Below are 12,859 nucleotides of genomic sequence, written 5' to 3' on the forward strand. Positions count from 1 at the left end.
CTCTGATACAGAAGGCAGAGAAGCGCAACAAAGACCATATCTCTAAATGATACTGAGTTTCTTGGAGGAGATGGATCGCATCATCTGTTTTTGTAGTGGAGGTTAACCCGTCTGGATGGGAGAGGTGATTGGTGGGATAATGGTCCGAACACTCCAAACACTCACTTAACATTCATCAGGGCCTGCATGAATAACCAGGAGCCCAGGGATGTCATCAACTTTAGTCTTCTCTGTTGCTGTATGCAGTTACTATACTATTTCCAGTGGAAGGGACAACTTGTAAATGTAGTCCAAAGCTGTTGATATTAAATTACATTTAATTAGGGAATTATTTCAAAGTATTGAGCTAAGTAGATGTATTCTGGTTATACAAGTTAACTAATCTCCTTTAATTAGGTTGTGTGTGTGCAGGCGTGTATGTCATAGTAGGGGCTACAAGATAGGCCATAGTGAGTGCTCACATGTACATTTGTGTCATGCCATTGTTCTAGGCTCCCTTGTGGCTCAGTTGGTAGAGCATGGCGCTTGCAACACCAGGGTTGTGATTTTCATTCCCGCGGGGTACCAGTATGAAAATGTATGCACTCACTACTGTAAGTTGCTCTGGATAAGAGCATCTGCTAAATGGCATAAAACCATTCTACACAGTGTATTCATCAGTTGAGGACAGAAGACAAGTCTTAATTTAGAAATATAGTGACCCGGGTGTCCACATAACCTGCAAAGGGATATGACGATTCCCTGAGGGCTGACCCAATGCTTGAGGTTGCTGTAACTAACCAGAACCCCAGGACATTTCAACCAAAGAGAGTACAGCGGAGGACCAGGGAGGTGTAGTCATGGGCACCATGTCGGAGACAGAGGACACTACCCCATGTATTGAGGTCCACCTGACGACCTACAGAGGGCAGCACAGATGTCCAAGGTACAGTATCACAGCTGTTTCTGTAGCAGGGCCCCTCCTTGTTGCCATGACCACACTGAGCCTCCGTCCAGCCAAGGCAACAGAGACCCTGTGACCCATGGCAATAGCCCCGAGGACAACATTGCAGATGGCATGGATGAGGAGCTCTTTAACTCTGTAGGTGGAGTCACCAGTGAGCCAGCCATGGTGGTCGAGGCTGAGGTGGTGACGGATGTTTGGAGACCCCTGAATCCGACTGTTCTAACATCAGCAATCGCACTTCAAATTACATGTACAACAGCAGCTACCTCACAAAATGCTCCCTAAACACTCAGGCTGGGCAAAAGGAGATCACTGGCAGCCTAACGAGCTGCAGTCCAGCTGGTGACCTGACGTAATTGGACAGTGAGTACGCCTTTCTAAGGGATGTCTCAGCCTCTCTTGGCATTTTTCAACTAATTGGTTTTTCAGAAACACTTCTAACATGATTTAGGTGCCTTGGCTGGGGCACTGCAAAAACTTGGCTATAAATACCTTGGCTGCCTCTTAGCTTTTATGCAATTGCACAGACATTTTTTAAACTGGTAATTTTTTCTTGTTCTTTTTTTGTAATCTTACATCATTTTCGGTATATCCAATTGGTAGTTACGACCTTGTCTCATCACTGCAACTCCCCAATGGGCTCGGGAAAGGCGAAGGTCAAGACATGCTGCTTCTAAACCCGGAAGACTGACGACCGAAGTCAGCTTGCAGGTGGCTGGGCCGCCACAAGAAGTCGTTAGAGCGCGATGAGCCAAGGAAAGCCCCCCCCAAAAAAACATATCTGCCCTGGAATTTACCACAAATATGTGATTTGCAATATCTGCGCATTGCCAGACAAAGTTGCTGGCCTGCTCATGCAAGACGGATTATCACTCAACTTCTCACCGGTGAAAGGACTCTATTGTGAGTTTCTGATTGTACTTCTGTTTCTGAACTGATGAGAGTTTACAGGGAGTCAAGCAGTGTGATGCTTCTTTGCAAAGTCAATGTCTTATATTTGCAAGAACCGCTCATCATGTCAAAAGTGGACATGCTTTTTTTCAAAGATTTGTGGAGTGGATTATTGCTTTCTGCAATACTGCACTACTTTCAAATTAAAACGATTCTCCTTTTAAATTGACTGTGTTCTACCAAGCGTTCTGTCAATGGCTGCAATGTTGCTTTTATCACTTTAGTGTCTTTGTCTGCCATAACATTTCTCACCTCATGTGTATATAAGGAAGGCCTGACACCCCTGGAACAAAAATTCTGGTTACCTTAGACAGTTCTTCCCCACTTGTGTACAAACAGCCTCGCAAACTAGGCTGATTTGTATACTGATAGTCTATTTTATGGTTCACTTACACAATATGCTTTTGTCACTAATAACACAATGTGTGTCATACAAGAGAATAGTTTCTCATCTCACTCTTTTCAGCTGACTAACAATGATACATTTTTCATGAGTCTTTGTACAGATCTGTGGTTCTTACAAGGACACCTACCTTGTGGGTAATGACTCATGATTATCTTGAGAAATCAGCTTAGTTGGAATGAAATTAGTTTGTTGATAAAGTGGGTTCAATTCTATTGATTGTCGAACAATGACAAAAAGCTATTCTACCTGCTTCAAACAAGCCTTGTGAAAACTCATCTGCCCTTAGGAATTGTGTGGGGAAGTCAATTATGTATTTAGAATTTATGGGGCAGTACATGTGCTACCTGCTGGTGTTCCTAATGAAGATAAGAATAATTTTTGGTGTGAAACTTTAGTTTATTGCTGTACAATGTAGATTCCAGCTGATTTTACTGATAAAAACACAGTAAAATACACTGCTCTACATTCCATAGTAGAAGCATCTCAGATAATGGCATGAGTAGACCTGTGATATGACGTGTTCTTATTATGAATGTGATGTTGTACTGTACATCATGATTTTAAAGTGCTCTTGTTCGTGAGGTGTTTCATGCTGCTCAGCATAAGCCTTATGTGAAAGTCGAAATGACGCTCTGTGGTGTGTTGGTGCCAGTAGATGACTGATGTGTACCGAGGTGGTGCTCTGCCATCAGAACAGCCAGTCGTCTGTAACACTAACGACTGGCACTGCCCTCTCTGGGCAATCACGGGCACCTCTCACCATGTTTTCACCATCTTGCAGTTTCGTCAGTGACACCAACCTTCATTCCTTCAACAAGTGCAGCCCTTAGTGAGTATGCCGGCAGTGTGTGGTGTGTCTCTCTCTACCCCCCGATGTCCCTCTTTATGTCTGCTTGGTCTTACCACTGCTTAGTGCTACGTCATCACTCTGTAGAGAGAACCGATGTAGTGACAAGGAGCGACTGATGTACTGTTATTAGTTAAAGGGATGTGATACAGAGACAGTCACTGACTCTGCTCACTGCCTCAATCCTTAGTAGAGTTCCACTGACTAACCTCCGCCTGCGAGAAATAGGCTGCCCCTCTACTATTTCCCTCTAATTTCCTTCCAATGAACGCATGTATTCATCAGCAATATTCACACCACTGTGCATTTAGCATCGGCCCGCACAGTTTGCCGTGCGTTTAATTTAGAGTGCGAACTTCCGATTGGGTTTTACAGACATTATTTATTTTTATGTCAAAGCAGTGCAGCGCGCATCTTATTAGGGGATTGATCACTGTAACATTAACGATCACTGCTGCATGTTGTCTGATTAGTCTAAAGAAGGAAGTGACCATCCTTCCATTGAAATAACATCGCCACCATTAGCGTTAGCCCTTTAGATATATAGCTAGTCTGCTCATTCTATCGCTCTTCCTGTCTGTGTGTCTGTGGCTCCTCTGCTAAGCCAGGTGCAATGTTTGAACACTCTTCTAAGATGTAGGCAGCTCCCTCCCCTTCTCTCTTTCCCCTGGTGGTTATGGTATTGACAGTGACGTCGGGTAACATTCCGGGTGTTCCACGGGTAACCATTACCGCATGCGTTAAATATAACTGTTGAGAATAAGGGAGCCTGGTTTGACAGACAGCGAGGCAAGACAGAGATTATTCTGACAGACCAGAGGTTTTTGAAAGAACCATTCTGTGATAAAAAAAAAAAAGAGGGTGACGGTGTCTGCTACTTACAATTGGACAATGTTTCCCTGCCATCGGCATGCTGTGCTTTGAAGGATGGCTACAGGGATAATACAGTAAACAACATGAAATTCAGACTGCATAGAAAAAAGACAGCAGGATTTTGATTTTACCAATATCTTAAACAAACTAATGAATGCCAAACAGTAGGGATGTGAATCCGTCCTAACATAACTCCTGTGCTTCATTAAAAGAGAAGGATGGAAAGGGAAAAAGGGAGGGATAAAATAAAAGGGCTCAGGTGGTGAAGAACGAGAGGCATGAATAAGCAACTTCCTTTTATAAGATAAAGCTATGTTATCTTATAGAATTGTACTGAGACTCATGGTTGTTGATGTCACTTACTGATAAGATTATTTTCAATTGACTAGGAAAGTTGTGGTTTGTTGTTTAAATTTTGAAGTTCCCACATGTGTAGCCTTTTCATATGTTTAATGATCTTAAGAATTTGGCTACATACATGTTTGGGAAGGGCAAATCAGGTATCCCTAAAGTATTGTTAGGATAAGCTTGGCTGAATGCTTTGATGCTGCTATGGGTCAACATTGGGCCCTGGTGTACAGTATGGTTGTGTTCATTGTGTGTGTCTGTGCTATGGGTCTGTCAAATTGCTGTTATCTGTCTAATGTAGAAAATCTAAGGATACCTGAGGAACTATTTTGTAGGTCATGTGCCAAGTATATTTCTAGGCTAACCAATATACATCATATAACAGCTCTAATATAACAGTGCTCTATTAGTTACTAATTTGATTTTGATTTTGACTCACCTGTAGAATATTAAATTGTAGTGCATAGACAGTGCATTCAGAATGTATTGAGACCCCTTGGGTTTTTCCACATTTTGTTACGTTACAGCCTTATTCTAAAATGGATTAAATACACATTTTTCCTCATCAATCTACACACAATACCTCATAATGACAAAGTGAAAAACAGGTTTTTACATTTTTTGGCTAATTTATTAAAAATAAAAAACATACCTTATTTACATATGTATTCAGACCCTTTTCTATGAGACTCAAAATGTAGCTCTGGTGCATCCTGTTTCCATTTATCATCCTTGAGATGTTTCTACAACTTGATTGGAGTCCGCCTGTGGTAAATTCAATTGATTGGACATGATTTGGAAAGGCACACACCTGTCTATATAAGGACTCACAGTTGACAGAGCATGTCAGAGCAAAAACCAAGCCATGAGGTCAAAGGAATTGTCAGTAGAGCTCTGAGACAGAATTGTGTCAAAGCACAGATCTGGGGAAGGGCATCTAACATTTCTGCAGCATTGAAGGTCCCCAAGAACACAGTTACCTCCATTCTTAAATGGAAGACGTTTGGAACTAGCAAGACTCTTCCTATAGCTGGCCTCTCGGGGGAGAAAGGCTTTGGTCAGGGAGGTGACCAAGAACCAGAGTTCCTCTGTGGAGATGGGAGAACCTTACAGAAGGATAACCTTCTCTGCAGCACTCTACCAATTAGGCCTTTATGGTGGAGTGGCCAGATGGAAGCCACTTCTCAGTAAAAGGTACATGACAGCCCACTTGGGTTTTGCCAAAAGGCACCTAAAGAATCTCAGACCATGAGAAACAAGATTCTCTGGTCTGATGAAACCAAGATTGAACTCTTTGACCTGAATGCCAACCGTCATGTCTGGAGGAAACCTGGCACCATCACTATGGTGATGTATGCTGTGGGGATGTTTTTCAGTGGCAGGGACTGGGAGACTATTCAGGATCGAGGGAAAGATGACTGGAGCAAAGTACAGAGAGATCCTTGATGAAAACCTGCTCCATAGCACCCAGGACCTCAGATTGGGGTGAAGGTTCACCTTCCAACAGGACAACGACCCGAAGCACACAGCCAAGACAACGCAGGAGTGGCTTCTGGTCTGAATGTCCTTGAGTGGCACAGCCAGAGCCCGGACTTGAACCTGATCAAACATCTCTGGAGAGACCTGAAAATAGCTGTGCAGCGACACTCCCTATCCAACCTGACAAAGTTTGAGAGGATCTGCAGAGAAGAATGGGAGAAGCTCGCCAAATAAAGGTGTGCTAACCTTGTAGCGGCATACCCAAGAAGACTCGAGGCTGTAATCGCTGCCAAAGGTGCTTCAACAAAGTAAAGGGTTTTAATTTTTTTAATTGTTTATTAATTTCTACAAATTTCTAAACCAGTTTTTCCTTTGTCATTATGGGGTATTTTGTGTAGATTGATGAAAAAAACGCATTTAATCCATTTTAGAATAAGGCTGTAACGTAAAACAAAATGTGGAAAAGGTCAAGGGATCTGAATACTTTCCGAATGCACTGTAAGGTCTATGTAATTCATATTAAAAGAATGTAATTTATCAATACTGATTGCCTTCATGTGTGATTAGTATTCTAGCTGGCTAAATGTGAAATATGACATGAGGAATTTGCCCTAAAGGCTTCAGGTGTGTTAACATGTGCATATGTTAAATGTATTTGACACCAGCTAATCGGAGTAAGTATGTTTTATGTCTAGTGGTGTGTTTAGAATTTGTAAAATGAAGTTCAGAGTCCACTCTGTGTTTCTGTAATTCATGTTTCTTTCCTCTATAAACATTTTAAGCATAATATCTTAAAATATGGGACTTTATACTATGGTATGGGTTTACACTGCATTCTCATACGTCTTGGCCATATCTTTTGACAATATGGCCTTAGATACAGTATGCGATTGTACAATGTGTGACTGAATGTCAAATGTGTCCCAAATACTTTAACCCTCCAAACCCCCCTCCCCCCAATGCTTCATGTGGTCATACAGTAGTTGTCATATTGGTATACCATATTTCATTGTGCATGTAACATTTTACAATGTGCTTTGTCAATCAGTATTGTCAATACTGCAGAGTTTCCTCTGTTTTTCTTTTCTTTTACACAACTGTCTTGGTTGGAGCCAAAATGTTCAATGTATACAGACAACAAGGCTCTATGAAGACCCTTTAAGGTCAAGAGCCAAAGTATAAGCGACAGTCTTATACAAAGTCACAATTTTTTTGTGTAGAAATAGTATCAAACTGATATTCGCATTAATTCCAGTCCAGAGGAAATACTGTTTCAAAGAACGATGCATGAGGCAATTTTAGACAAATAGCATTTCATGGAATTGGCATCCAGTAAAATTTGTGCATATATGAGCTAACTTATTTCTGGTCATGACATCTTTTGAATACACTAAAAACCTGCACTTGCAGTCCTAAAATGCTTCATGTATCTAATTCCTGTACATGTTTTCTATGTCTATTTGATGTGTAAAGAAGTTCTGTTCTGAACTTATGTATTTATTTTGTCATGTGTTTCTGTTTTTAATCATTTTGTCTTTAACGTTCTTATTATTTTGTTCCTTACCCATGTTTACATCATTTTAAAAATGTTTTGTATTTTCCATGTGACCCACCCCCCCCCCCTTCCACTTTTCTTTCAACCAATCATATGCGTGCGTATCATATGACTATGTCATGTGGCTCTTGCATGGTGCTGATGATGTCGTCTTCGCTGGTGAACAGAAGGTAATTTTTGTTTGTTCTGTTTGGTCCGATTCATATTATGTCAATAAGAAGCAGTGGAAAATTAGACATGATTTCAAGCTTAGATACGCTACTTTAATAGCCATTAAACACTTATTTTGGTCAACTTGCATTCTATCTACCTCATCTCCAACCATATTAACACAATTACATGCAGATGTGTGTTCTTACTTGGTTACACACTAACAGAGGTATAATTCACGTTTTTTTTCTGAGAGGTGCAGAGTATTGTAATGAAACCGGCAGGGAGCAGGTCTCGACCCCTCGACCTTCTAGCCCTAAATCCAGCGCTATTGACTCTGCCCCAAAAGCATGCTCAAGCGGCAGAGTCGATATCCGCGCTTATAACACCAGGGTCGTTACAGTATATTTCCCTCATTCCTATAGCTATGTCACATATTAGAAATGTTATATAGCTAGCTATCAGTAAGCATTGCATAATGTAGTTGGAAATAAGCAAAGGGTTGACCTCTAACCGGACATCTTTTTTTATAGTACATTTTTTGGGGGGGTGCCTAAGGTGCCATTACTACCTCCCATGGCTATCATGTGCAAACAGAACATGTTTTTTAAATTTTACTTTTTTGTTGCCAAATCACATCATCTCAATAGCAGCGTTGAAACCATCGCCTTTAGCAACTGCATCGCACGCTCATTGAATTGTGTTTACCTGGAATGACGTGGTCATCCTTGGAGTTAACTCCTTTTCAGACTGTCTCCCAGAATGCTTTTCTGAACTGACTAACATTGGTATTCACCCCACATTACTGCATGCATGCATGTTCACTCCTCTTTCCTTCAACTCCTTTGTTTTCTTTACTGTCTCACCAGACAGAATGGTCTGGCCTGTCTGCATGTCTGTGTCATCTGTCGGTCTGTGTTTGTCTTCCAAAGTGCCTCAGTGTTATTCACATGTATTGATATTGACTGAAAAATGACAGTCCCATTTACAATTCATGAGTTCTTTAACCCATCTGGTGTGACAAACTTTTCATTGCATTTGGGCACAGCAAACCAATAAGCTCATTGGTTCGCACATGCAGGGATGTTTTTAAAGGACTGAAAAAGTGAATAATTAGTGTGATTCAGTACAGGAAGGTAGCTCAAGTTTTATTTGCACATCATTTCCTTGCTATCCATGTCAGTTAGAATAAAGGATCTGACAAACGTTTTGTCTGATGTAATGTTCAGAAATTGCTAAGTATACATACACTACTGTGCAGACAAACTTCGAGTAATATTACTGTACAATATTTACATCAGGTTTAACTAGATAAGACAACTTTTGGGGAGACCAATAGAAAGTTGAGTTATTGTTGCATCAGATGAAAATGGGAACGATGATGGGACTGTCACAAATTGATGTATCAAAATATACCCGAATCACTACATATTGAATAAAAGCGGTGTTTGCATGATAGAGCATGTTTTTGTTAACATCTCTAATTCACATAACCTTAATGGCTCTTCTTTCTTCTTAACATTTGGAAATTCCTCACCTAACTGGGAATGATGCTCACGACTGGATAAACTCTATGAATATACCTCCCTGTACATGCCACCGTTTTGACGGGTTTTTCTTATCACTAACACTGTTTATTTCAATTCCAGCATCAAATCATGCTTACTCCAATACTTTTGAGTCCAATGCATTTTGGAGGAGAATTTAATCAGATAATCACCTGAGATGGAGATCAAGTGCCTTCACACATGTCTGATTGACTAATTGTGTAATCACCACTGAAATGAATGTTTGAAGTGTCATTAATTAACAAGATTCAACGTCAATTTAAATTTAGAATACAACCGTAAAAAAAAAAAAAAAAAAGAAACTGCAAACATGATCTTTTATACATTTTATGAATGATTGAAATTTGTGAAAATTAAAGACGGTACTTACCTTTTCAGGTCCAAGGTAGAGGATAAATAGGAGCAGACACTGGAAAATATTATCCAATCATAGGATTCAATCAGTCTGAAGTCAGGGAGCTTTAGGCCAAGATCCAATGGATAGCGTAAGCAAAAGTGGAGCAGGTTTCATCTGTCTGTCTCTCACCCTATTATTTCTTATCGTTCTGAACTAATTTTGGCTGAAGTCAAAGGAGGTGATCCAAACAGACTTCCAGACTGGAGTATAGGTGAAAGTCCAACATTAATATTCCCTGCTGCACTTCCATGGGTTACTTTCAGAATGCCTGGCAGGATTGCTGTTGTCTGCTGCTCTTTCACTGCCCTCTGTGGGAATAACCTGCTCTCAAAGTTCATTGGTGGATAAATATCATCAGGGTGATCAAGGGCAACAATGATCCCTCAAGCATGGCAGTGAGCTTCAAAGCTTGTACCCAGTGTGACTGAAGGTCAGGGCGGCAGACTGCAACATTTCAGAAAAAAACTAAATCGGGACAATAAATAATCTCCTTTTGATCTCAGCCAAAAACAAACAAATCAGTGTGCATTGCAGATGTGCTGTAGCAGCAGCCATTTGAAACCTGATACCACCTTTTGGGGCAGGTAGTGATGGTGTATAGTAGAATACTGGAGCTGTATGTAACATGCTGTGTTTTGCTAGTTATTTTATAGCATATTCACACTGCTAACTGTGTGTAACCAATGTTCCCATGATTAATGAGTTATGGTGATTAGTTTCCTCCCTACACCCTCTGTGACTGAGGTGTCATGGCTGTAAATTTGAACGCTAACATCATTAGACACAGACACACTCAAAAGGCAAACACACACACACTGTACATACGCTGGAACACACCGACCCTCCCCTCCCAATGGACCATGATAATGTTATTAAATGTAATAGAGTAACATGTCCAATCAAGACGAGGAGGCTAATTAGCCTGTTCCCTTTGTCTGGAGGAGAGGACATGTAACGAGCTGCTGCTGAACGAGAATTATCTCCCCACTGGCTCTCTCCCTCACCCCACTGCCCACTGCCCTCACTGTCCCTCCATCATAAAACCGTCCTTGAGTCTATGAGGGACAAGACTGAATTTTAGCGTCTTGGAACGTCCTCTGCCGCTGCCACCGTCAAAACAGTCAATTTTTTCTCCAGATGTACTACATTTATAGCAGTACTTACACAAAAACCAGGGGCAAGGGTTTGAAATGAAGTGAGAATCCCACAGCGGCTTGGGCTTGTTAAGAATTATAATCCCACTCCTGAAGCGAAGGTAGATTTAGTGATGTAGACTGTTTCTCCGACAATGGGAGTTAATGAGGGACAGCTGCATTCAGCCATGCCACCTAGGTTAAGGGCCCTGGGCAGGAGACTGAGCTCAGCATGTAGGCCGTCACCATGGTAACTGACTGACCGCTATGTCCCGTTATGTCCTGTGTAGGGGAGCCCAGTCCCCCTAAACTGGAAGGCAAGCTGCAGACCACGGGCAACGCCCTCAAGGTCAACTGGATCAAGCAGGATGATGGAGGCTCGCCCATCAAACACTACCTGATAAGATACAGGGCTGTGAGTATGACGGAGCAAGGAGGTGTAACACTGTGTATACCGATTTGCTTCCTGGTTTTCTCCCAAGAGACGCTATTCAGCACGTATTGGTTACATATCTCTCTGGTTTTATCACACGGTCATTATTTCAGTTTAGGAAAAAGCAAATAGACTTATGGATATGTGAAAAACAAATGGATCACATGATTTGTAAAGATTGACAGATCACCATTGTGTTTTATGCCTAGATTGATAAATGGTTAGTGATTCACGTTGGAAGATTAATGGATGACCAAATAACAAGTGTGAATGCATGGAAACATTTACAGTGATATAAAGTGATGGGCAGTTTTCTGGAGTGCCATAGCCACGGATGTCTTACCGAGTTATGTCTTTTGAGTATCTCTCTTTTTGCGACCCTCCCTAGAAGCACGTTCCGGACTGGAAGCCGGAGATCCGCCTGCCCAACGGCAGTGAGTACGTGGTGCTGAACAGCCTAGATTGGAACACGGAGTATGAAGTCTACGTGGTGGCCGAGAACCAGCAGGGCAAGTCGCAGCCCGGCACCCTCTCCTTCACGACTGCAGCAGAGCCCACCGCCATCCCAGGTACTGCCCATCCCCAGCCCACCCTGCACTGCAAAGACACAAACACTTCCAACAGAGTGCCACCGTGACCCAATGTATACTGCGTTTACCCCTCCAGTTCTTCACCCAAATGGACTTCTAGTAAGGTTTTGAGACTACCTAAGCCCTGACACTTCACAGATGTAGATGTCACTGCTCTGTCCTGATGTTAGGCTAGCCTGTTAGGGCAATTGATTGGTTTGAACATTTCTGCTGGTATTTTCATTCGGTCTTGCAATTGGCACACTCTCATCAAGTTTGTTCATCACAAAAGAAGGTTGGAAAAAGGTCAAAGTTAGATAGACAGAAAACAGAGTAGCCAAGTCATCTTCTGACTGTCAGGGCTCCATTTTAGAAACACTTTGCCCTCTGCAGTCCGCCTCAAAGCCTCAATTCCAGAGTTTGTCGCACCATTGCACAAAGCTTTGGGGTGATAAGAATTGAACAAAGACTGTGGCAGTTTGTCTCGCTGTTTGTGATGGAATAGTTTTGCACACAGTGAGTCTTTGTTGCTGTAGAGTGAGATTGGTCATTTGGTCTCGGCCTATAACCTCTCTGGCTGACATTGCTGCGCAAGTTCAGTGAGCAATAATGTCAGGACAGATGATATCGGTCAGGCCTCAAACATTCTCTTTATGTCCATAGCAATGCCCCTACCCTGGTGGTCACGGTCAGCTGGTGCTCTGTTGACAGTGCCGTGGTCTGAGAGGTTTGAATTTTAACTTGGGCTGCCTCCCCACTGACCAAACCTGAGCTTGGAACATTTTCCTTACTATTTCTCTCTCTCATAAATCCCTTCTTGCACTGAATCGTTCTCTCTTTCTCTATGTTTTTGTCTCTTACTTTCCCACCCGCACTTCTCTCTTTTTTATGTCTATCAATAGCTCCATGCATCTCACTTTCTCTACACCTTTTTTAGCTCTTTTTCCCTATCTTCCATGCTTCCTCTCTCTTTCCATTTCTCTTCATGTCATGCACATTCTCTCTCTGACTTTTTGATGTTTCAGTGAAAGAGCATCAAAAGTCTGTGTCTCCCTCTCCTCTCTGTTTCTCTATCTTTCTCTTCCAAAGCCAGGTTTAGTGGGTCTCAGTTCAGGCTCACTGCTGTATTTACTGACCTGAATATGTGCCTTGGCTCAGTGGGGATGCAGCCTTAAGTCTTGCATGGTGACGCGTCAACAGGATT

The 12,859-nt window shown here is 41.9% G+C and overlaps 1 protein-coding gene across 14 annotated transcripts in view; it reads left to right on the plus strand.

The window, feature by feature from the left end:
* The window catches only part of ncam1a (neural cell adhesion molecule 1a), a 320,103-nt gene that overhangs the window by 286,456 nt on the left and 20,788 nt on the right, over nucleotides 1-12,859 (plus strand). For 5 of the 14 annotated variants that reach the window (XM_045693503.1, XM_045693509.1, XM_045693507.1 and 2 more), the window contains 3 exons: nucleotides 7,573-7,575; nucleotides 10,944-11,068; nucleotides 11,475-11,655. The exons of 1 other annotated variant lie outside the window; for it this stretch is intronic. In XM_045693503.1, coding sequence (XP_045549459.1) covers nucleotides 7,573-7,575; nucleotides 10,944-11,068; nucleotides 11,475-11,655 — 309 coding nt within the window. Of the gene's footprint in view, nucleotides 1-3,084; nucleotides 3,133-7,572; nucleotides 7,576-10,943; nucleotides 11,069-11,474; nucleotides 11,656-12,859 lie in introns of all 14 variants that reach the window. 8 more of the 14 variants (XM_014137371.2, XM_014137372.2, XM_014137376.2 and 5 more) reach the window with 2 other exon arrangements.

This window comes from Salmo salar, chromosome ssa13 (genome assembly GCF_905237065.1).
Source record: "Salmo salar chromosome ssa13, Ssal_v3.1, whole genome shotgun sequence".
NCBI lineage: Eukaryota > Metazoa > Chordata > Actinopteri > Salmoniformes > Salmonidae > Salmo > Salmo salar.